The sequence below is a fragment of the Antedon mediterranea genome, chromosome 2 (genome assembly GCF_964355755.1).
Source record: "Antedon mediterranea chromosome 2, ecAntMedi1.1, whole genome shotgun sequence".
NCBI classification, from domain to species: domain Eukaryota; kingdom Metazoa; phylum Echinodermata; class Crinoidea; order Comatulida; family Antedonidae; genus Antedon; species Antedon mediterranea.
Window position 1 is genome coordinate 16,020,740 of NC_092671.1, and position 26,535 is coordinate 16,047,274.

Sequence of the window (26,535 nt, forward strand, 5' to 3'; positions counted from 1 at the left end):
AGAGTCTGATATAAACACATTTTACAACGATAATAAAGTAAATACTGCACAGTTATGGTCAGGTCAGGTCAGGTTAAAAGGTAAACAAATACATAGTTAAGCTTGGTTCTCACTAGGACGCAACGCAACGACGTAAGCGAAACGCAAGCGAGTTGACCAATGGCAAGCGAATAATCCATCGTTTGTGATTGGTCAAATTATTTGCGTTGCGCTTATGTTCTTTACAAAAGTCAGCGCTGGGATTGTGAGACAATGAAACAATGATATATTTCATCAATTTAGATTACGGTACCTTTTAGAATGGGCGTGTATCAATTCATGAGAGAAAGAAAATTGGGGTGTGTGTGAAAAAAAGAACATTTTCTTGAATTTTGGAAAAATACAATTTAGAATAAATCTTCGTCATTTTCCACCAGACTGGAACACTGATGGCAATAGGTCTCCGAGGTATTACAGATTATGTTTGTGTTTATGTAACTCTCTTACATGCTTTTAAAATGATTCAATACGAGGTATTTAAACATGTTTTACTCAAATATTATTAGGTAATAAAACCGATAACAGTTAGGTACCAGTATACTATGCATTAGTTTGTCTTTTCAACACTTTCAAAAAAGAAATGATACTATGACTATTTTATAACTATTTTTCTAACCATTTCAACTCTCAACAAACGCCCTAAATACAACCTACCAGGGAACTTATGCAGCTGTTTGAAACGACTCTAACCGTAGTTAAAGAAACCGCACACATCCTATTGACTCTGGTTCGATTCTTTCCGAACCAGAGATAATGGAGATATACACATTTTATCTTTTGAAGCACCTATGTTAACTACCGCTCTATTCTATAAATAAACTAAACCATTTGTAGGTTGTTGACCAGTTCAGTCCCAGATACTGATTTTGTTTAATCGCCCCATTTGATGAAAAAATATATTTATATATAGCAAATATAACTCCCTTTCTGAGTTGTGTCCAATCATGCTGCAGCCATATTCCTTAATTGTCTATCGCTTAGTTACCTTATAATTATATCATGTATTATTTACTTGACCGCCACATTACCCAAGATAGTGAGTTAATAATTAGTTTCTTGTCGGTATTTTTAGCATATAAATCTATTTTAAGCTCTACCATCTCTTGATACTTTAAGTGGGTTTGAAAATCCATACCCCGCCCCTCTAGGTTTACGCATGCGTGTTTCTTGCACTCATACTCATGTATAAATAAAATGCAATATTGTAATTGCTTTTCATAGTTCTATGGCAGTTACAGACAGATGGTTTCACATTTTACAACATTTTAAAAGAACAAAACCTTTTTTCTCAAGATGACGTATATAAAATATAAGCGAATTTTACCATTTCGAAATCGTGTGCTGTAAGTAATTCAACAATTAAAATAGATAATTGCGATATTATCGTTTCAGTCAGAGTTTAAACGAGTTCACGGCACTGTGTTTTAATGTAATTTCTTTTATATCTGTACAAATAATTGTATTTAATTTCAGGACGCCTATTCGTAATTTTCTTTGGCCTTCGTCACTATTGGATCTTGTGGGTTCGATATTGGTCGTTTTCACGATAGTTGAAACAAAGGTGGCATTTTTGGAGCGATGGCGTGAACTACTTTGTGAAGTTGGTGATTACCTGTACGCATATAAAGGTAAGATTGTGAAGTTGGTGATTACCTGTACGCATATAAAGGTAAGATTGTGAAGTTGGTGATTACCTGTACGCATATAAAGGTAAGATTGTGAAGTTGGTGATTACCTGTACGCATATAAAGGTAAGATTGTGAAGTTGGTGATTACCTGTACGCATATAAAGGTAAGATTGTGAAGTTGGTGATTACCTGTACGCATATAAAGGTAAGATTGTGAAGTTGGTGATTACCTGTACGCATATAAAGGTAAGATTGTAAAGTTGGTGATTACCTGTACGCATATAAAGGTAAGATATAGAATTGTTCATACAATGGAAGAAAGTCGTATATCTTTCTGGATGCCTGAGATGGAAGTGGCTCTGAAGGCTCATGCCAAAGGATGTAGGCCTAACACTTTAACACTCTTTACTCTTTAACTTTCTTTAAGATGATCGAACATCCATCGCAAATCAGCTGAAGTTATCCGTTGTACTGGGTACTTTGATGTTTGCTGTTCTTCTCTACATTCGAAAGCTCCTCCTAAGATTATTCTTGTCTTACAAGGGATGGCTATGTAAGTATGCTTACTATTTTTCAAGTTTAGACTTTAGACTTTTTATTTGCATTTTGCGAAGAAAGCGAAATAAAAGTACTATTACCTGCGAATGTCTAAAATGCAATAGGCGTTCTGTAAAACGACAATAATAATAATACGTATTATTACTATAGATGAACCTCCGAAGAATGTTTCTAAATGGACCGTTGCTTGGATGTTAATTGTCCGTGTATTGGGAGGATGGACGCCTTCAACATACTCGTGTCAGTCTAGTCTTCCGCGCATGCCCGTACCAATCCTAGGCTCCACGATAAGAAAGTTTATGAAGTCAGTGAAACCCGTACTGAGCAAGGAAGAATATGAACAGTTGAAGGAAGAAGGAAAGGTAACTCTTTATGTTTTGTTACTTCACAAAATCTGTACATGAATAATTACCAAATAAACGAAAATGACTCGTGTATTGTTTGGCCTATACATAGAATTATCAAAAAACTAAAGTGAATTTTGTTTTCTTATGTTAAAGGAATTTACAAAAACGTTGGGTACAAGTTTGCAATTTTTGCTGAATCTGAAGGCATGGTGGTCACCTAACTTCGTGTCGGACTGGTGGTAAGAACGTGTTATTGTTTCACCAATCATTTATATTTTTCCCCTTTCTATTTATGCTACAAATATTTTCATAAGTTTCATTTTTCTTTCAACAGGGAAAAGTATGTATATTTAGCCTCTCGTTCGCCTCTTCCAATAAATAGTAACTACTATGGCTTTGGTAACTTTACTGATCGTCCAACAAACATTCAAAGTGCAAGGTAAATTCAGTCATTTTTTTTTTTCATTAGATAAATAGTTCAAGTGTTTAATATTAAATTAACTCATATACTTTACTCAAATTATCAATAAAATTGAAATAGGTAAGCCTAAGGCCTCATTGTCAAATGATTGACAGTATCGTACAATTTATCTATACAGTATATTCGAAGTAGCCCTGTTACCAATCAAAATTCATCGTCATATTGTTTTATTTTACAGGGCGGGTGCAATAATACATTACAATCTGTTATTTATGCTAATGATCGAAAATGGTGAATTGCCCGGTACAATGATTCGAAACGCCATTCCATTCTGTATGAACCAATACAAACGCGTATTCAGCACAACAAGGTTGGTTTTATTTTCTAAATTTTCCAAATTGGATATTGGTTGAAAATTTGTCCTTTCTTTTTGTCTTTAAATATATTTGATTAATAAAATTAAACAATAATACCTTTTTTGGCAAAGGCCAAGATACCTTTCTGATGAGATAGGGTGTGGAGTAGCCCATTATTTACTTTACATATCTAAAACTCTGTCTACACTATCAAACTTTATGTGACAAAAATATGTGATATGTCCATATATGGACATGATGATGTCCTATACTGCCAAATTTGGACAATCTGTCAAACTAGTTTGATAGCCTAGGCTAGGCTTTAGTAACAGTATATGTATTTATTAAAGATCTAATACACCGAATCAGAGTTTTTGCTGACAGTTTTAACACTTTATTCAAAATATTTCAATAGAGTTCCCGGTGACGAAATTGATGAACTAGTGCACACCAAATTTTCTGATTCTAAGGTAGGCCTACAACTCAATGAATTATTTTAGTTAATGGTCGTTATTGTTACTATTCTAAATCTTTTTTTTTCACTACAAATACATTCACTAAATCCTATCACTCTCTGTCGTTCTTATATAGTACATTGTGGTAAACAGGAAAGGTGTGATGTATAAATTGGATATCTTTGATAGCTCTGGTCAACTTCTTTCGCCGAAATCATTTCAGGATCAAATTCAATGGATAATTGAAGATGCAGATAGTAATCAAGGTAGGACATTATTTAAACTTTAACACACAAGAACATACCAAATATTTTAAAACATGCTGAATGCAAAACGAAGGAGTAAGAAAGGATAATTACTGAAATGTATCTCCTGATCATTAAACACCTTAACCATTCTGGATCAACATACAGTGTAACCAAGTAATTAACGTAAAGACTATAGACATTCACTGACAATAAATAAATATAACTGAACAAATAAACAAATAAATAATTGATTGAAAATGTTCATCTGGTTTGTAGGTATAAGTATGTTGAAAATATTCTTTTTTCCAAACCAATAATTAGTAACAACTAACCTTGACAGTTTCGCTGTCCTGATCGGACAGCTTCTTCAGAAATAATGACGATCTATCATCAAACAGACTGACCTCTAGAGGGCCTATTCTGTTTAATGACAGGGTCATACACGTGACTGAGTTGGTGGGTGCCCTCGTCTCTGTTGATGATTTGGTTTCCTCGTCTGCGGATCCAGATGGCTTCTCTGATGCGTCGGTTGTTTGTATCTGGTTCTCTGTCGATGATTTTAGGTTGTGTCCAGTCTATTATGTGATTTAACTTGGTAACCTTTGACCTTTCAATTCACTCTTCTATTAACATAGATAAGGCAACACAAATACCATCGCTAACCGGAATGGAACGTTCTGATTGGTCACAAGTTCGAAAGCAATACCTTACATCTGGATCGAACAAAGAAATACTTCGCACAGTGGAAAGCGCAGCTTTCTATGTAAGTAGTCGATATTACTTTGAGAAGGCAACTAATTTCGGGTTATGGGATTAGTAAAACAATGGGGACACAAGTAAGTAAGGTAGTAAATCTTACTCCACGTTCTATTAATATAATATAGACTGAACTCTTAACTAATATGTAGAATCAGCGAATCGACAGGGTCTTAAGATGACATTTAAAAACAAATATAATTTTTGTTATAGATAATACTTGATGAACGTGCTCCCAAGGATATGACAGAACAGGGTAAATTCTCAATAACAGGCGACTGTAAAACTGTTTGGTTCGACAAATCTGTATGTGTAATCTTCTACGAAAACGGTAAATTTTGTGTCAACGCAGAACATACACCAGCAGACGCACCAGTCTCTGCTCATTTCTTAGAATGGGCAATGGTCAGAGAGTAGGTTTTTTTAATGGTTATGATTTGTTTTATTAGATTTACAGTTGGACTATTCATTCGAGGCTATAGTGCGCACGAATACAGATTAATTCACTTAACTATTAATACATTCACAGATTGGGAAGTTACGATGACAGTGGCAACTGCAAACCATCTAAACAGTCAGTAACTTCTAAACCAACTTTATTAGAATGGGAGATGAGCGAGGAACTCAACTGGCACACTAAACGTGCCTTCAACTTTATACAAAGGGTAGGAATAATTTAAAAATTCACATTCTAAATTGAAGGAGAGAATGTACTTCTGTAATTCAATTCCTTTGCATTGGGCATTATAGCTTGGTGGGAGTTATGGCATGGTACACACGTAGTAGCAGCAGTAATAAGAATGCAGTTTACATTAAGGGACCTAATTTTGAATTTTAGAATAACGATTAGATACCATTTAAATGTCGTGAAAGTGTCTAATGTATAAATGGGGACTTTCTTATTCCATCCTATTTATACACATTGCCATGTTGGGAGTACGTAGAAATAGCTTTATTGGCTGATTATAGACACCAAGTGCATATTAACAAGTTATTACGTATATTTTGCATACAGAACAATAAAGACTTCGACACCATATCAACAAACTTTGATGAATACGGCAAAGGATTCATGAAGAAACAAAAGGTAAACATAGAGCTCATTTCAAACATCAATGTTTTGACAATTCTGTTATCCAACCATTCTAAACTTTACCTCTCTGTTTCACCTGCAATTCATTGCAAATTTTTACAAGAATTCACACGTGTTATTTCTAACAGGTGAGTCCGGACGCCTATGTTCAACTTGCGTTTCAACTGGCCTACTACCGAGAGACAGGAAAGACACCACTTACGTACGAATCATCAATGACCCGTCTATACTTACATGGACGAACGGAGACGATCCGTTCTGCCACTTCACAGTCGGTTGAATTCGTCAAGTAAGTTCATATTTGGTTTGAAGCGAAGTGCCACTAATTGATTAAGCAGCCTGGTTCCGACTAGAAAAAAATCCTTCCACAACGCAACGACGAAAATAATCAACAATTTCGGATCCCCAAAGTTGCGAAGTACGCAAAAGAACATTTTTCCCCAAATGAAAGATGGGTTTGTGTCGATAGAGTTCAGGCACGTTCCCAAGGGTGCCGTTATGGCTTTTAACTTTGAGAAGCACTTTGCGTTGATTATTGCGTCTACGTCCTAGTGGGAAATGTTTAACTATATCATTTTGTTATAAAAACTATAGGGCGATGGTTAACAATCACCCAAGAAAAGAACGAATTTCACTCCTGAAGAAAGCAACAGATACGCACACTTTACTATACAAGGAAAGTATGACAGGGAAGGGATGTGACCGTCATCTCTTTGCTCTATACATCATGTGCAAGGCTATCCATCAGGTTAGTGCATCTAACTTCTAACTCCTTATTTGTCTACATATAACATTAACTGAAATACAAGTCACCAAATACAAAAGTAAAGAGAGAAACATTATACCATGGAGGAATTTCTTCATGATTAAAAAGTACTTATCTTGTTCTAAACACATCCTGGTATCTTACATGCCTTCACCTATTTAGTAATTCTTACTAAAATGAAATAGACTAGATGTACTTACTATATATTTGACCATACGTGCACTTTGGTATATTTCATATAGCGTTTTACATTATTGTATCATTTAATATTTCAGGAAAGCCCCTTTTTAAAACATGCTTTATCACTCCCATTCACACTATCAACGAGTCAAACACCACAAGGACAAGCCGACCGACCGCCGTTTACAATGGAAACACGGGATAGGGTAAGTAGTGAAAGTTAGCTATGACAATTTAAACCTACTTAATTAAAGAAACGATGCTACCCAAAATCTCCTTTCGTAAACTCAATAGAACACTATACATTAGGCAAAAAGATGATTAAAAGGAGGGTTTGATATACAGCGTTCGAAATTCAAACATAAAATAACAATAGGGCCTATCACCTGAATAAAATCAAACGTTCCAAAAATAGTATGTATCGACTACTGTACAAATTACTGGATTTATTATTGGTTAACCTTGACAAAGAATGAGAAATTTCCATTAATCGCAACATTATTTCATTGACAGGCTTCACCAGGAGGAGGCTTTGGGCCGACATCTGATCAAGGGTACGGAGTCTCGTACATGTTTCCAGAAGATTCCAGATTATTTATCCACGTAGCATCAAAATATAGTTGTCCGGAGACAAATTCAACTCGGTTTTCTGAGTCAATATCTACTGCTCTCCAAGACATGCGACAGTTACTGGAAGGTTAAACACGTTTCCGAACTGGTCTAAATAAACCACATCAAACTCTGTTCGTAACGAACCGAAGAAAAACTTAATCCACAAACTGAGAAAAGAGTCGGACATAAACGGACACTTTGAAAATGTTCACCGATAGTGTTTATCCATCTAATTTCCAATACAATTTACTGGATCACAATAGCAATATATTCCAAAGAGTCCATATTGCTGTATATGGTTTAAGTAAACCTCTTTAGATGTATATATAAATATGTAAATATTCTCTTTTTATATCCTTTACACACTATATTACAAATACAGTATGTAGTAACTATGTTTGATTTGCGATTTTTTTTGTGAATAGAAAACATGAGCAGTGAGACGCCTGTTTTTGCTTCCGACATGGCTGATATTCCTCACAAATAATATAATTTAAAAATAGCAATATTAATCTTTTTTAATGAAGCTTGGTTCCCACTAGAAAGTAACGAAAGGACGTAAACGCAACACAAGCATTTTAACCAATGACAAGCAAAGTTATAGACAGTTAGCAATCACAAGCGAATAAGCCATCGCTTGTGATTGATCAATTTACTTGCGTTGCGTTACGTCCTTGTGTTGCGTCGCTAGTGGGAACCACGCTTTAGTTCTTGTTAATATTTTTCTGTAATTAATGTAATGTGTATTTGTTTGACAATAAAAGAATAATATACTGTACAAAATGCAATTTTTAAAAAACAAACTGATATCTTGGTACCGCAAGCGTTCTTTTAACTGATTTAAAACATCAGTGGCGTCTTTATAAAGCTTAGTTCTCACTAGCGACGCATGGTAACGCAACCTACCAAAATGCCCTTCCAATAATTGTGTTTTCCCCCGCCTGTATGAAATCAAACCTGCAATTTCTTCAGCGCTGTTGCGTCGTCGGTTCCCACTTGTGATTATATCAAGTTATTTCACTTGTTCTTTGTGTCAATACGTTGCTGTGATTCGTTCTAGTGGGAACCACGCTTTACTTTGGGATCGTCATCGATTCGGAAACCATTGTAGGCCTACTCACCAGATCAGATCTGTACTAAAGTAAAGTGTTCTGTCACATGACGATAGGTAACCAATAACCGACACGCATAGAGTCTGCCAATAGAGTATATGCATGTTAATGCATCACAAGTATAAATATCCAATCGCATATGTTTGTAATATTGTTTTTAATTACCAATTTTGCGTAGGCCTTAAATTACACACAGATATATTATATATTAATATTGCATTTAAAAATTTACCATACATTTACATATATTCTATATACATGAATAGTTAAGCTTTAAACGAATTTCAAAAAATGGTTATATATTGTATACTGTGTAAGCATTTCGGACAGGCCAAACATGTATTTCTCTATATCATACAAATATATTGAGTTGTAAAATAAATAATTCTTTTATAAAAAAAAAAAAAAAACAGGTTTGTGCAAAATGAATTGTTGCTTTAGACAAATGAGATTAGGAGTAAGTTACAATCTTACTTTATGTTTATATTTTGGGTGTTCTCAAATGTAAAAATTGTTCCAAAAGTCCCACAAAACATGCAAGGTCTAAATTTACTGGCTGCAGCCAATTATATGCATACCAAATTTCATGGGAGTGCACTTACTGTACCCACCTCTTCCGTGATACCGAAATTTGTTAAAAAATTACTATAATTGGTCCTATTTGAACAATTTCAAGTTAAATGAAACAAAAGTTATTGTTTCTACCTGCAGGATTTTGATCTATTTTGTTATGACACGCCAAATGTGCTAAAAATGTTTTCTTTATACAAATATTAAGCCAAATCGCCATTTATAACCTGGACTACAATAGCTAATATGCATTACATTCAGCTACATATGGCATTTATCGATTCTAGCAGAAGCGCTGACACTATCAAACTAGTTTAACAAAAAAGTGTCTACCAAATATGGTAATGATATGCTTAAATATGGTACTGATATGACATCATGTCGATATATAAGCACATCACATTTGACAAATGTTCTGTATACTTTTATATTATGTTGTGTGAAACAAAACTTGACAATAAAAGTACTAGTGATGGACATTTAGCTTTAAATGGCATTATCGACATAAATGCATTCTCAAAAGTAGATGACATCATATTAGGAAGGATTTTAATTGCAAATACTGTACTACTACTAATTTTCCAAAGCTATTCAATTTTACAATTAGATGCTGTAAAATTCAAAATTCAAATTCAAATCAAAGATATGCTAAAAAGTATTTGCGGCCACTGCATGGAATCAGTCCATCAATTTTATACTACCAATGACAAGACAGTCTTCTTATGTGAATATGCAAAAAGTTATTTTCATTGTAATAAAAAAATTAATTCAGCAACGACAATAGTATATTAAGCAAACTGTTGATGCGGCATAAACTGAGTGATGAATAGTAGGCCGACACTGTATAAATAATTCATACACCGTGTACGCCTAGGAATGAATATGTTATACAGTACTATCCAGAATTGAGTAACGTTTTTTTTTTGGGTAAAATAAATGATGGATTTTTATATAATACACACACTATAATATTCCCCAATAACCTTAAATACAAGTTGTACATTCTTTAAAATCATAGCTACTTTAAGCAGTAGCCAAATAACTATGATGAAATACACCTCATTTTAATGTATAGAGCACCATATAAAATGTTTACATCTCTTAATCTTTCCCCAAAATATAAGAACTATGTACAGTACCATCTGGTAACATATTATTTTTACCAGTTTTGAGAAGAGTAGAATAGAATATATGCCGCAGATCCTTGCTGTAATTATAAACGAGAAAGAAATCATTTATCATGTTGTCCATTTACCAAATTTCACATAATTAAATGGTTTATTACTTTCATTATTACACTTTTAGTAGAGGAATATTCTATTTTAGTAGGAAATCTAAACAGCGGATCAGGGTTCCAACTCTAATGTGTATAGAACAAGTTTTTATGATCATGAAACAGAAGAGGAAGGACAGGTACTTTTCAACCACAGAGTCATTATCCATCATGATTACCAGTTTACCAAATCAAACCACCCAAATTTATTTTTTTTTAGCTTTTATTTTATTTTTTTTTTAAATTGCTCCGTATTCCAACGTGTTGCATAAAATCAATATTTGCCCTAACTAACAAACATGCTTATAAAATTTATTGAGTGTAGTTTATAAGGCATATTAGAGACGCCAGTGATAAAAATTGATCTTGGTATAATTGTAGCTTGGAGGACACAAAGGACAAATTCAATAATACAGTATAGGTGTATAATTTGACAGATAAGATGACCTTTTAATTACTTAATAAAGGCAGACAAATTAAGTATTTTATGTCAATAACACATACCTTAGCTCTACTGGTTGGCATATCATACACTTCATGATCATCATACTTGTACCATTTCTTGTTGCCAGGATGTTTACACATAGCAGTGTCTAAATGTAAGAAATAAAAAAGAAAAAGCTTATATCAACATTACTAAATCTGCTGAGGTAGATTTGCACCCTTTACAAAATAGACCCCAGCAATAAGGTTTATCGCAATTAGCTTCTACAATGCATGATGGGAAGGGTTTGGGAGCAAACGTCACAACGCGTACGTACGTGATTTGTTATTTGTACGTACGCGTCGTGACGTTTGCTCCCAAACCCTTCCCATCATGCATTGTAGAAGCTATTTGCGATAAACCTTATAAAAGTAATTGTATTAATAGGCCCAACTAGCTGATTTTTTCCCCTTTTGTGTGAAAAGGAACCCCCATATAAAAAGATTAAATACGGGGTTTCTAATCCTACATTTTTCTTTAACCTCCGTTCATCTATATATAAATTTACGTAAGGGCAAAATTCGGTCAATCGCGCGTTATTTCTAGAATGTTTACTCGATGGTATATAAAGTTGGTTCGTACTTTCGGTACTGATTTTAACCACCTGATGTAACCCTGTTTACTAATTAAATCGAGTTCGATAATTAGTTATTGACGATTAAAACGAATTTAGGTTCAACGATTTGCCCCAAATAGGGGTGTTTTCCGATCGTGGTATACACTGTCTAATGGATGTCAATTTGAAAAATACCCGCACACAATAATACGAGGACACTTCGCATTTTCCTATCTCCTCCTACGATAATTGTTTTTAATAGCTGAAAACCGGTTGAACAGTTCGAGTACAGTATCATAATGTTGAAGACAGGCCGATTTTCTTTAAAAAATGCTATTTTGATACATGTAATATACGTTTTTACAAATGTATTGATTTGTGATGAATGGAACATTCCAAATTATTTGGTTTAACCATAGAGGTATAGATTTAGATTTATGGGCCCCCTTGGAGAATAAACATAAATAGTATTGCAATGCTGTAACCACTTTTGATCGCAATTTGAATCGCAAATTTCTTACTGTGAGTGTTGGTACTGTTAGATATAATATAAACAAATATACAAATAAACTTTATTACTGTGAGTGTGGGTAGGCCCTACTGTTAGATTATAAACATATAATATACAAATAAATAAACGTTATTACTGACAGTTGCTTCTCAACGTTTGTATTAATTAATAATTTAAAAATATATAAACGTCGTAGTGGTGTATCGTTACATGTACTTTACTATTTCAATCGACTATGACAGTGAGAGTTTTAACAAAGTATTAAATCGTAAATATTTTACTGTATTTAGTGGTATATTATTTATAGGCCTATAAAACATTAAACACAATATTTCGTTACTGAGTGGATAAGAATATATTTTAAAATGTTTCCTCTTTGTACCAATCTTCTTCCCCCCTCCCTCAACCCTTAATGTTACTTACAAAACACAAATTGGGTTTGTTTAAATGAGTCCAAATAAATAAATTTGACTCATTTTGTTTCTCTCTCGGAAGTAATTCCCAGGGTGCTAATTTTGGTTGACTACATAAATCATTGTGTATATTTATTCGTTTCTGTAAACGACAATGTATTTTAGTCCTGCAGTAGGCCTATGTACATTTGAAATCTCCATTTTTTTCTCGCTGGAAATACTGTGTATTCGAGAACCATCTGTGGGCACGACCTAGATGGTACGCGAGCGAAGCGAGCGTGCCATCTAGTATATATAATATATGTTAATATAATACCATACCCTACAAATTATGTTTCAATTCTTGTGTATTACATAAAACAATGTAATGTTTCTATTGTGTACTTACAATGTCCACCATCTAAGCCACCAGTGTGACATGAGACCCCATATAGAAAGTAACTCTTTCTGGTCTTAGGTCCAACAGTTAGAGGAAGAAGATCCAAGTCCGTCAGCGGGAAATCAACATTGGTCTGTAGTTTCTGACGCCAACGACCTTCAAAATAGAACCTATACACAAGGAAAAACGGCATAAAAAATATTAAATTAAAAAATAAAGTTATATTATTATAATTCTTTTATGCAGACCAGGAATAAACTATAAATGGTTTAATTTATGTGTTGGCATATTGTATTTGTATCATGGTTTGGAGGACCCAACCTCTGTCTACACTATCAAACTAGTTTGACAAAAAAAGTGTGATGTGCTCAATATGGTAGTGAACTGTAGCAATGACTATAATTTTTATGTGTTTTAAAAAAAATGTAAATATGTATATGTTTGTATGATGTAGTATGTTTAAGCGGATATTAACCCTTGATGGCATTTGCAGCAATAAAGAAATTGAATTGAATTGAATTCCCAAATATGGTAGTGATAATATGAAATCATCGTGTCCAAATATGGGCACATCACATTTGTTGTCACATAAAGTTTGATAGTGTAGACAGAGCTTAATGCGTCCTCACACAATAGTATTACTTAATTTATCAAATGTTCTGTATACTTTTATATTATATTGTTTGAAACAATAAACTTGACAATAACACTACCAGTGCAAAAACAAAATAACGGATAACAACAAAATAGGTGTTAAATAATTACCGTTTAAGATGAATAATAAGAACAGGTGGAGTGCTCCAAATCTTTATGGTTTTAATCGAGTTGCGTTTCACTTTACATCGTGTACACTTCACAGCATTGTCCCCAGTCAACTTTTCAGGTTTAGAAAAATGTTCCAGACATTGCTAAGACAAAAAGTATTAATTTATAAATATACTCCAAATTTGTACAAACAAACATTGATAATAATATAAAAAAAATGCAACCAGTTTTCCATCTTGGAATGTGGTTTCATTTCAATTATCACCAAGCACAAACTTGGTTTGCTGGATTCTGGACTGCTTGTGATTTAACACAAGAAAAATGGTTTTGCATGTTTCTTACACAAAAATACATTTAAGGTCAGGTAGAGCCAATATTTACATATATAAATATTAATATCTTATTTTTACAGTCGACTCAACACTGGAAACTCTTCCACAATCAAACTTCTCTTGAGGTCCTAAAGGTCCCTTTTTTTTACAATTCACTAAACACACACACAGCCCAAGGGTGTCCAGTATTGGGAGAGCAACAGGATTTTGTGTTGGACATCTTTCCATTTTCCGCTCAGATCATGGAGCTATAAAATCAGAATTTCTTTTTATCTAATTTATAGGTTAAGAGTTCACTGTACTGTACTATACCCAAACATAATTATAACTTACTTTTAAGGAACACTTGTTCTTTGTGGGTAATGGTAAAGAAAGGTACATATAAGTATCAAACTTGACCATGGTATTCTTGCATGTTTCACACTGTACCGTTGACTTGTATTGGCCTTGGAATAACTCCACACATATGGACTGGTTAAGGCGCTTGTAGTTGTTCCAGGCTAGGTTTGCGGCTTGTATGTCAGGTAAATCATTGTCTTTCTCTTCAACGTATTCTCTTTTCTTCACCTGTTGTAATAATAATGTAATAAGATTATTATGCTAATAATATTAAGTTAGAATACCTTACTTAAAGACATTCTGTTTTTTGCAGATGTTTTTCTATATATTTCAGATTTAAGTTGTTGGAAAAAGCTCTGCAGTTAACCTATGATTAAGATATTTCAGAAGACAAAAGAGAAATGTGCAATAATAAATATAAGCTTATTCAGTTGTGTTACAATACCCATAAAAAAAATGGACTGACTGAATACATTGAAAACAAAAGCTCTGCCCTATATTATATCTTATAACATCTACTAAATAAATTCCTGTCATTTGATTGGACGATTGTGGGTCATATCGCATGCAATAATAATAATATTTCAATTTGCTCTCAATGAATGACAAACTAATTTCCTCTTTAAGGAGCTTAAGATTTATATATAATTATTCGAAACAAGAAACCGTCCTCAAATAAAACTTACTCTGTTCAAATCCTCATGTAATCCATCCATTAAGAAAATTAGAAACTCCTGGGAGTCATGGTGATGACCTACATTCTGATTGAATTGTGGGACATATTTGATAACAGTGTTGGAAAGATCACGTGGCGATACTGCGCGATACTGACCGGACCATAGAGCTCGTATGACCACAGCATAGTCTTCAGCAACTTCTCCTTTACGACCCAAAACATTCTGCCTGTTATAATATAAATCATGTATAGCAAAACACTGAAGACACATACAGTATAACTTCTATGAAAGGAATAACTTTGGGATCCAACAAATGGATGTCTCCAGAAATGAGGTTGTCACGTCTGTAGTGTATATCTCCCCTTGTTCTGAAAACGTTAATAGTGTCTCAAAAGAATGCTTCTACTAGAGTATCGTTTAAACTGGGGGCCATGTGATAAACTCAATTTATGATACTGACCTATTAATATCTCCTTGATAAATATTTCCGACAAAATAATCAGTTAAATACTTGGTGTTGCTCAGGCACTGTACAACGCTATTCATAAAGCAGGTGTTGCCAAGGTTACGTAAACCAGTAAGGCCAGGTCCCTTAAAACAATACATACAAGATCATAAGATAAAAATAATAACAGTAGAAGTAAAATTATGCATTAAACTTATTTTGTTTTTCTATTACATTTCAGCTCCCTTTCAACAATATTAGACATAAATGAACTCACCATTCCTCCATAAGTACCTGCCAAATTCCTATTACTCTTCGCAAGTTTAGTGGAGTCTTGGATGCGACTTGAACTGATAAAAATAAAATGTATGTGTATATTATTTTCATTATTTAAACTGTATGCGACATATAAACTATTGTCTCTTTGAGAAAGGCCACTTTTTACGTTATGAAAACTGGGTTTACTTTTATTTTTGGAATGTTCTAGCATACACCGAATCTGCCAGCTTACCCCTAGAACACAAACTTGTGTAACACCTAAAGTGATGGGCTTATAAAAACATATCAAAACAATTTAACTTACCTCATATGAATTATACCCAGAGTCAGTATGGCACGCAAAAACCTATCAAATTATCTGAATCACAAATATTTCTTTTTCTATACAAAAGTATATCAAATTATTAACTCCTTATACTTACGGTAATGGTTTTATATTTCGATCAAACGTAGGTGTAACTGATGCTTTTCCTTCATCAAACACCATCTGTGCAATGTTTGGAGATGACATAGATCTGGTGAGTTTAGGCTTAGGTTGGTCTTGAAGTTGTACCTTAGTTGAACTTGGCAGCTTAGCTTGAGAAGGAACTTTACTGGGAGTAGACTTCTTGTCCGGAAGGGAAGCTTTACTTGGGGAAGATGTAGGTGTGGGAGTCTTACTAGGTTGGTCTTGAGGCGATGAGCTACTAGGCTTGTCTTGAACATGTACATGCATATTTGATTGACTGCCAGTTTGTGGTATACTAGAGTTTACAGGATAGTTGCTAGGAGGGGTCCAAGATGTTTTCTTTGTGTTATGATCGATGTAATAATATTTTTTACTTTTTTCATCAAATCTTTTTTCCCAATTTGAAGGCAATTGTTGGTTTACTACTTTATGTTCATTTTTTTTTTCATTTAATTCCTCTTGAGACTTCTTTTTATTTGCTTCTATCATTTTCTTTTCCAGCTCATGTGATTTTGCCTTATCTTCTAATATTTTTTTTTCTTCCTCAAATTGTTTTCTCTCCCGTTCCAGGTTTTTGATTTTCTCTTCCATAGCTTCAATTGTTTTCTTTTGTTCCAAATTCTCCGATTTCATTTTTTCTGCTCTAAGTTTGTCAAGCTCTGATCTTGCTTGAAGTTCTTTGTCCTTATGTGATTTCAATCTTTTTTCCTGCAACTGCATTTGTTCGTCAACTTGATTTACTTCTAATTTATTTTCCTTATGTTCTTCTATTTCTGGTGGTTTTATGTCTTCCTGTACAGTACTCGTTTCATTTACATTATTTACAAGTTCTGTAGTGCCCAAATTTGGTTTTAAAGATCGATTGACTTGCGGGATAGTAGTCTTTGTCTCTTTAACAGAATGAGTTTCTTGATTCTGCAAAACAGATTCAGTAACATCTCCAGCACCAATGATGACTGGTGGAACCTTCACATCAAGCTTTTCAGTATTACTAAATACTGCTGCTTGTGAAGGTTTACTCTGTCCACTGACAGGCTTTGGTGACCCACTAACCGGCTTGGGTGACTCATTAACCACTATATTTGCTTGGTTAGCTGGTTTAGGCTTTGATGACCTATCAATAATCGGAGTAGGCTTTCCTCGGTCAGCTATTAACATATTCTGTACAATAGCTGTATTCTGACCATTTATCACACCATTTGTATGATGCTGACCATTTATGGCAGGCTCCGGTGGTTTTGGTTCATCATCTTCCAGTGTTGGAAAATCAAAATTCACTGAATTATAATAAAATATAAAGCATTTAACACATATTTTAAATTTAGTTATGAATGGATTTTATTTAAGATTGAAGAAAAACTGACAATTCTAAATTTAAAACAAAGTGGCTTAGAACACTTGAATTCCAAGGATGTTACTTTACAAAACAACTTGATGGAGAGGTTGGCCTGAATTCTACACCTGTTATACCTGTCAATCAAACTGTCATACAGACATCACTCAGGACATTACAATGATATTATTTAGTTCAAATCAAGACAAAATAGATTAGTTTTCAAGTGGTGGTGGATTGGCCTAATTCCTGCAAAGTACTGCAAAGTGTCAGAATGTAGAGACTAGTTCATTGTCAGCTTCTTTTGACAAGGTCAAAAAAGTGTTCTGAGGCATTTATTTCAGGCAAACTAATTTCAAAATAAAAAAAGTTAAAATAAAATAAGAAACACATAAAATTAAATTCATTCTTTCATTATTTTAAATTATTAACTTTACTGTTAAATTAAAAAATTGTTCTAAAATACCTTCTTCCAGTAAAAAAATTTAATTTATTCCATTTGAACATATTTAGTTCAATATAATTTTTCAATTTGCATATACATAAACTAATTTTTGCAATCTTACACAAACTTGCATTGGTCTTGAGTGAGCTGTTTTGCTCCATGACTGGAGGTGTAACTTTTGAATTTGTGGTAAATGTTGGATAACGAAGCAACCAATCATCATATCCACCCTGTAACTTGATTGGCTCATTTTTTAGAGTTACTGATGAATCCCACTGTAAAACAAAAAGGTAGTAACTTAAAATTTGCATATCAATCAATATCAATGGTAATAATGGTAAAAAAAAAGAAAACAAAACAAAATGTTAAAAAATACAAGACCGTTATTAGGATCAAGATTAGGAATGATATAACTCAAAAAAGTAATTTATATCTTCATGAAAATTATTACAACAAATTATTAATTTACTGGCAAAATGTACCTTATATAGGGCATCTTTCAGAGAGTCTATTGATGATGACGGGGCCTTATACCAATCTATTAAAATAATGTAATCCACTTCCTCTCGTTTGTTCCATAGATGTTTGCTTTCAACAGGTAGACCACACTCTATAACAGCTACTGTGCATCTAAGAAGTAAATATATACCTGTAATCCTATATTTCATATTTTGTTTTCCTTTCATAAGTAATATTTTCATTTTAAAACTTTCAAATAATAAAAAAGCAGAATTTTCCAATGTGGAAAACTAATTGCTATAAAATTACTTATATACCATATTTGTACAAAATCTAATTAATAATATTATTGTATAAATAAATTGATATTAATTCTCTAAATTTGTGACATAATATAGTAAAATAATGTTTCATTTTTGTATATTGTCAAACTATTTAGCCAATGGCAGTGTCCATGTCATAGCAAACAGCTTCCACTCAACCAGTATAATGAACAACACCAATACTATGAACCCATCAATACATGAAATGGCAGGTCATTTTGAATGAGATTTAAAATGACATCGAAAAAAAATGTTAAGACTAAAAATCCAGAATAAAAATGACATAAAATTTGACCAGTTCACATAGGAAGGGATGAGTAAGTACCATGACTTACATAAAATAAAGTCATCTTTGTTTAATTTGTAAAAAAATGTCAATGTACAGTAGAATCAATGACAAAGCAGTAAAATTAATTTTAAGCCAATATCCAGGGCCCCACCATGTACCTACAGACCTTCCACACCATTAAAAGATTAAGATAACCTATGTAATTTACATTATAAGTCTCTCGATCGCATCTCTTTAGACCTTCTTATAGTACTGTATACCATGCCCATAATATGTGATCTACAGATTAGACTATGTAAATGTTTCACTTAAAGATTTCAAGAATGTACCCTATATAGGCCTTTCTGCTTTTTAGATCTGTACACCATTCATGAATGTAGCCGAAAAAAAGGCCTTTCTGCTTTTTAGATCTGTACACCATTCATGAATGTACCCGATATAGGCCTTTCTGCTTTTTAGATCTGTACACCATTCATGAATGTACCCGAAAAAAAGGCCTTTCTGCTTTTTAGATCTGTACACCATTCATGAATGCACCCGATACAGGCCTTTCTGCTTTTTAGTACTGTACAACATTCATGATATCAAGATCCCACAATGTGACCTACAGATTAAACCTATGCAAACGGTACTAATGGCCTGTTTAGACCTAGAGAGTTATCCTTTGGTATTGTACGCGGCATACAACTCCATAGGTCTGAACCAGAAAAGATTAGTGGAAACCACCTCTTACGACACTGATCAAGGTACGAGATTAGTGAACAACGCTTATGATACGAAAGTCATGCATAAACGATATTTGCCTCTGACCAATCAAATTTACTCCTGCATACCAGATGTTCGCCCCAATGGTTTTAATTGCAAAATTAAAGGTTGGTTCCCACGTGGATGCAACGCAATGACGTAGGTACTGTTTGGGTATGTTGCTTCGTCAATACCACAATAATAAAACTATACACAAAGATGTGCTATAACTAACTTTAATAACAACTCAAGTCAAACGAACAATATGGCGGTCTACGCACGTTGTTTCTCTTTCTATCCAACTACATACGTCATACGTATGGGCGGCCTTCAGGGCCTCACAGGTACCACGAAAGTATCATTGTGTTGCGTTTAAGTAGGAACCAAGCATAATGGATGTAGTGCACATAGATAGTTCATTCATAATTTATTATTTTAACTACCATAAAATTACCCAGTGGGCTTGGTATGAAATTTGTCAAGAATTAGGAGGTGGGATTACTATATTAGTGCATTACAAATGTCCTAGTGTATCCTCAAGCATGGAATTATACTAGGTGACCATACATTAAGTTTACTTTTAGATGTTCAATTAAGATAAGTTTTTTTACCAAGATTAAAAGATAATTGTTTGTCTTTATTTGTGAGTGTACAGTATTTTTTCTACTTTACTAGGTATAGTTTTTTGTGCGATGCTTTCTTAGTTTCTTCTTTCGTCGTTAAATTACGTTATTTATTTGCTGGATGAATGCTATGGATACAGTGTGCAGTGCTGTTACGAAAAAGGCCTGAGACTCCTGATTTAGGAACCCTAAACTCAGACGTTTTTAGCCTTTCCCCCTCCTCCCTAGTCCGCTGCACATGGGTTCCATAAGCTTTAGCCAGTGAGCGCTAATAGCCGTTACACCACTGTTGATATATTTGAGCATTATAATGGCATTCTGAAATAAAAAGATTAATAAACTAGAGGGTACTCCGAGAGTACAAACCTCCGCCTACTGTAAAATTCCCCTACATAAAATGCCCCCTGAATATTTTTTTTTTTACATTTTTTTTTATTAGGGATAGTTCTAAGTGTAAATATGTTAACTGCACACTACAAAGTTGTGGATGACAGTGTGGTGTAATGGTTATGTATCCAGCCTCTCACAGTTGAGATCGCTGGTTCAAGCCCCACTGAGGGGTTTTTTTTTTTAATTATTTTTTTTTTTTTTTTTATTTATTTATTTTTTTTTTTTTTGTGGACCTTGATCTTTTACCCTGACCCTTCAAAATTTAACCACAATTATATGATGTGTCATTGATTATTGTGGCTAAGTTTGGTGAGAATCGAATCAAAACTGTGGTCTCTAGGCAGTAAAATAGTTTTTTGATAATTGTGACCTTGACCTATGACCTTTCCCCCTCAAATTCGAACTCGTCCGAGCTTTTTGGGCATAGATCATTGTGTCCAAATTTGGTTAGAATCGGATAAAAACTGTGGCCTCCAGGCTGTTCACAGACACACAAACAAACACACACACTCCTTGGCGGAGGTAATGAATATGTACTTACCCTGGTGTAATCACAGATTTTGGAACGTTGATGACACAGCTATCATTTTTAATATGCGACATTTTGTATTCTTCTACTGTCCTTACATCAATTATCAAATAGGATGGGTTATCATTATGTAGCAAGTGATATAAATCAAAAGAATTGAGTTTTCCATCCACTCCTAAAAGAGTAAGTAATACACTCTTACTTTGAGTTTTTAATTAAAGGGGTAACAAACATTAATGCCATTAAATTAACAAATTTGGTTTGTTGAACATGATGAAAGATCTTGTCATGTTCTTTATTTTAATATTATACAAATAGGTTTAAATCAGACATTTGTGATTTTAGATGAGTTTGAAATTAATTAAAATCTGCTAAAAATGCTGGTTTCCCAGTGAATAACAAACGGAAAAACCTCAAAGTGTTAATTACATGAATTAAAAGTCACATTACATTGAATGTATTGCGCAAAAAAAAAATAGTTAGCAAAGTATAATTCAATAATTCAATTGAAGAAAAACAATTTAAAAAAAAACGTTTTTACAGTTTTATATTTCAAAATGTTCATTAGTGTTTCCTGCTTGATATTTTATATTATTTTGATATATTATTATACTATCCAGTAACATTGACAAGATAAAACATTGAATCATCGTTGACACTGTCCATATCAAAGTAATAAATTATCCAAGAAAGTGAGGGAAATGCTAAACAGTATCTGCAGACTGCCCCAAGTCATATTCATTGAAGTGGTTTGGGTCAGTAATAAAATATGACATTAAATATACAAATGAATGAAATGATAGCCAGGTGTAGCCCTCCTATTTCCCAAAACATCTGCTTAAGTAGGCCAACAGGTGAATGCCGATACCAAAGATGTACCAATTCTAGTCTCATTAACACAACAAATTGTCACAGCTGAATGACAATTGAAAATTTTGCCATTTGTTGAACAAAATGTTATTTCCCGAGATCTAAACACTGATAGTGTTAAGGAAAAAATACATGCTCATCATTTATGCCAATATTTTGTATAAACATTGGCCTCATATGAGTTCACATTGATGAAAGACACACACTATCAAACTAGTTTGATGACAAAAAAAAGTGTGATGTTCCCAAATAGGGTAGTGATATGCCCAAATATGGTAGAGATATGACATCATCATGTTCATATAAGGTAATTAAAACTTTTATTAATTATGGGGCTAATTGCTAATACTGAACAACATCTCTCATTGGAGAGAACTGAAAAGTAAACAATGTTTGTTATTACACTGTTTATGTTCTTGAAGTGGTTACAATTACTTTAATAGTCATTTACAAAAAACCAAACATTTTTTATATACAACGCAACTCTTTACCAATAAATTCTGGGCTTAAGAGTCCTGGTATTGGGTTAAGTTTATTTTATAGATATTTTTTAGTTTTTTAATAAATTTAAAAATTCCTCTTTTAAGCATTTGAAAGTAAGATATTTAAACAATTTATGTTGTTTGGAATTGGCTTGGATCTATTCTATCAACACCATACAAGACAGAGTAAGATATTCCAGTTTAACTATTACTGTACTATGCCATGAATCAAGATTGTTAAGAAAAAAAGAATAGAAAAAAATAATAATTGTGATAGAATAATGTCTCTTTTATAAATGAATTCAATGTAAGGTAAGATTTTCAGCTGTAGATTCAATAAATTAATACCAGGTGCCAAGTAACAGACCCATCAAAAAATGAAATTTAATGTCATAATACAATTAAGATGTCAAAAATCATTAAACAATCCGACCCAAAATTAAATGTTAACTCTAAAGTTTTAAAGTCACAGGCAGCCGGAAGAAAAAGCTAAGTTTATTAAAAAAACGTTAGACAAATTTCTCTAGAGACAACGAATGGTGTGCGTCTGACCAATTAAAATAATGAATTTGAACCATGTGTTAGTCACTTGTGTTATGTTCTGACCATTCAGGTTTAGACAAGAGTATGGATTTCGTGCTTATGCATTGTCATAAATGTTGCGATCAGTACAGACTGGCCCATTTATATTAGACCTCAATTAGCTCTTCCTGTAATGTCATACATATCAAGGATGGACACATACCAATAACATTACTGCACACATCTGTTACTGTCTGTGTATCTTCTTTGTCACTTACTCCATTCTCAATTTCAGACCTACTTTTCTCCCTCTCTGTCTGTTCTTCACTGGCTTGTTTTTCCTTGATCAGGTTTTCCTGCTTTCTGTTGTCATACCTGATGATAGTAAAGTATACAAATTACCAACATATAGTAATTTGACCATTCCCTGTACATATGTTACTGTACCTGAATCATAAATATTTTATTGCAATGGATCACAGGTATGGAAGGCAAAAATCAAATAAATATCATATATAACTCACATATATAATTACAAAAACCTATGCACTGAACATTCTATATGTATTCTGTATCTCTAAATCAAAATAATACATTATATGACATACAGAACTCTCACTCTCAATATTACAATATATTGTAATAATATCATTCCCTCAGGGATGTCAAATCTTATATTTAACCTCTAAGCAGTCAATATCTGTATAATATGACATACAGAACTCTCACATTAATATTACAATATATTGTAATAATATCCTTCCCTCGGGGATGTCAAATCTTATATTTAACCTCTAAGCAGTCAATATCTGTATAATATGACATACAGAACTTCTCACATCAATATTACAATATATTGTACCTTTTGGTCAATGATTCTTGCAGTTGTTCAGCCTGTTCAATAGCTTTAACAAATCTTTTCGATCCCAGTAACGAATCATAGAATCCCTGAAATGAGAGTATAACAATTTCAAACATGTTTTGTTTAAAAAGGGTTTTCACTTTTAAGTATTCTTGCAACGTAATGTCACAATCCTCCGCATTTTTGTACATCTGTACAATAAAAACAAAAAGGATTATTCTTAAATAAATAACTTACTTTATCTTTAATGTATTCCTTATGCTTTTTGATCCAAGTAAAAATATTCATGTATTTGACAAAGAGAACATATGCCCGCTCCTCATCATTGGCTTTGCTGGCTTTATCAGCTTCTTGATATGCTTTCTCAGCTGTAGTACACAACCTACAAACAAAATTGGTCAATCAATATTTTGCTATGATAACTGGGTGCTACTGTAGGATATGGCTAATTTCATTGTGATACTGTACATGCATAAATTGCACTAATGCAAATCTAGAACAATTAAAAAAAAAAAACTTGTTGTAATAGTTATAGTAATCTTCACCAGTATTAAATATATTGTTTTTTATGTCTTTCCATTTTGTTTTGCTTATTATTTTTTTCATCAACATAATTTGAAATAAGTCCCAGTTTGGGATTTTGTTCTTAGATTTTTAAATGGTTTTGTTTGCTATGTTTTAAAATCTATTTATCCATAATCTTTTATTTTGAATGAGATGCAAATAAATCAAACTGAATTTAAACCTTTCGGGTCGAATATTAAATTTAGATAAAAAGTAATAAATTAATTATTGTCTCTAAAATATCTATTTTTTTACCCTTTGATCGATGTGGTTTTTTTAAGGTCACATTCTCCTTTTTCATTGAGCTGTTTTATGCTTTCAGCAATGTACAATGACTTTGGTTTGATCTCTCCTGGCATCTTGGATACTTACTTTAATACAACATCTATAAATATAATCATTATAACAAATTAACATTAATATTTCATAATAAAAAACGACACAGAGGAACAAAACATTTTAGAATCAAATTTGTTACCTTTATTTTATTCTCATTCTCAACCCTATACTTAAAGCCAACCTTTGAAAAAATTAAATAGAATCTGGAAAAAAATCAACAGAAATAACATATGTAGCGTTTTCAGAACACCATGTTAAATAAACTTCTTAATGGAGGGACTTACAGTATGAGAAACAAAATTACTGTAAAATGATTAGCCTACGTTACTGAATTATTAAAAATAATAAGACAAATTTTGTTGATCGCCTAAATTCAAACGGGGAAAAAAGAAAGTGACAAGTCACACACAAGTGCCTATGCTTATACACTGTCTTTTACTTATCATCTTTTTTCCATTGGATTTCAAGCAATTTTTCAATTTTTTTCATAAAGTTTACAGTAAAAAGTTAAGGAATTACAAATTTTTAAGTAACTTGTCCTCCAAAACTATGCTGGCCGTGCTATGTTATTTCTGTTGATTACGCTTCCCTGCACACAGAGCATCGATCGAAGATGTCTTCCATTTCGTGAAACAGGCGTATTTATTGAAAAGACTTTGTTTGGATCTCTAAGCAAACCCCATCGATGTCGTGTCTTTTTTTTTTAGACAGATTATTTAGAGGAATATATATATATATACATATCAGATGTAGTCACAAGGAAAGGGAACAATCTCTGTTCAAACCACTGGGGAAATATCAAAGGCCTCCGTTAAAAAGTGGTCAGGTCGAAACCTTACCAATTGTACTGGGGGCTATGGCCCTGTATATACAGTATAGGAAATAAGTCAGTCAGAAAATAAAAATGAATATTATGATGGCATACATAATGCGTGGATGTGGTGTGATATTCATTAACGCAAAACAATCTAGCCTTATTAGAGGGTCATGCTAATCTTCGCCCGGTGGTCCTGGTATCACCCGTTTCTGATATAAAATACATGCTAAAATAATATTTAATTAATTTAATTGTACGTTTTGTACATTTAGGCCTATAATAGCCTAGCTAGGCTAGGCCTACCTATATATTAATTATATCTTCTTCCAATTTATTTAGTGCAAACTTCAGACTAGGCGTATAGGACTAGGCCTAGGGTAGGCCTACTATACTATATATTATTATCAAAAAGCAAAGAACAGAAAGACCCCATATACTAGGCCTAGCTAGCGGTGGACTAATACTATAGTACTACTCTCTAGGCTCTATATAGTAAACCTACTGTACTACTTTAGTGGGCTTCAAATTCTAGGCCTGAGGTTGGCCCTACTTCTCCCGTTTAGTTTGGTTTTGGTGGTGGTGGTGGTGGTTTTGGTGGTGGGAGGAGTTTGATTTTGAGTCTCATCAAAATCATAACAAACGTATAAATTTAACACAATTAAATAAAACTAAATGCTTACCTTTTTCACCTACATCAAAAATAAAAATTCTTTTCAATTCAAAATGACATCTACCAAGATTTTATACAAATATAAAACATCTAGCCTGGGCCTAGGCTAGATAGAGTAGGCCTAGAGGGCTTAGTTTAGTTAGGCTAGTATAGTATCGGTCGAAGCCATTTTTATTTTTAAGATTTTTTGTTTTCACATGATTTGACCCCTCTGGACCAATCACTACGCCAA

The 26,535-nt window shown here is 33.2% G+C and overlaps 2 protein-coding genes across 2 annotated transcripts; one reads left to right on the plus strand and one right to left on the minus strand.

The window, feature by feature from the left end:
• Positions 1-1,332: 1,332 nt before the first annotated feature.
• On the plus strand, positions 1,333-7,660 carry LOC140039318 (carnitine O-palmitoyltransferase 1, liver isoform-like). The gene is made up of 17 exons (XM_072084923.1): positions 1,333-1,382; positions 1,513-1,667; positions 2,095-2,220; positions 2,376-2,587; positions 2,726-2,811; positions 2,907-3,011; positions 3,232-3,363; positions 3,765-3,819; positions 3,941-4,070; positions 4,688-4,815; positions 5,022-5,221; positions 5,338-5,473; positions 5,824-5,895; positions 6,030-6,190; positions 6,496-6,649; positions 6,943-7,053; positions 7,361-7,660. The coding sequence occupies exons 1-17, from the start codon at positions 1,333-1,335 to the stop codon at positions 7,547-7,549; spliced, it is 2,202 nt and encodes a 733-aa protein (XP_071941024.1). The 3' UTR covers positions 7,550-7,660.
• Positions 7,661-8,755: 1,095 nt separating this feature from the next.
• Positions 8,756-26,466, minus strand: LOC140040572 (ubiquitin carboxyl-terminal hydrolase 8-like). Its single transcript, XM_072086607.1, has 17 exons — positions 26,314-26,466; positions 24,733-24,862; positions 24,151-24,295; positions 23,914-23,999; positions 23,275-23,426; positions 21,190-21,352; positions 18,303-18,450; positions 17,942-18,095; positions 16,017-17,319; positions 15,593-15,665; positions 15,331-15,461; positions 14,880-15,096; positions 14,188-14,421; positions 13,523-13,665; positions 12,767-12,927; positions 10,919-11,007; positions 8,756-10,348 (listed from the first exon to the last, which is right to left on the minus strand). Exons 2-17 carry the CDS (start codon positions 24,834-24,836, stop codon positions 10,301-10,303), a joined length of 3,351 nt encoding a protein of 1,116 aa, XP_071942708.1. The 5' UTR covers positions 24,837-24,862; positions 26,314-26,466; the 3' UTR covers positions 8,756-10,300.
• Between the last annotated feature and the right edge of the window lie 69 nt (positions 26,467-26,535).

Excerpts from the sequence above, each read along its gene's own strand:
- LOC140039318 (XM_072084923.1), top strand. The coding sequence starts at position 1,333 with ATGACGTATATAAAATATAAGCGAATTTTACCATTTCGAAATCGTGTG. Across the intron at positions 2,221-2,375 it reads GTCTTACAAGGGATGGCTAT|ATGAACCTCCGAAGAATGTT; the intron begins GTAAGTATGCTT and ends TTATTACTATAG. Across the intron at positions 7,054-7,360 it reads CAATGGAAACACGGGATAGG|GCTTCACCAGGAGGAGGCTT; the intron begins GTAAGTAGTGAA and ends TTTCATTGACAG.
- LOC140040572 (XM_072086607.1), bottom strand. The coding sequence starts at position 24,836 with ATGCCAGGAGAGATCAAACCAAAGTCATTGTACATTGCTGAAAGCATA. Across the intron at positions 24,000-24,150 it reads AGGAATACATTAAAGATAAA|GGATTCTATGATTCGTTACT; the intron begins GTAAGTTATTTA and ends CTCTCATTTCAG. Across the intron at positions 15,097-15,330 it reads TATCAAGGAGATATTAATAG|GCAGAATGTTTTGGGTCGTA; the intron begins GTCAGTATCATA and ends ATATTATAACAG.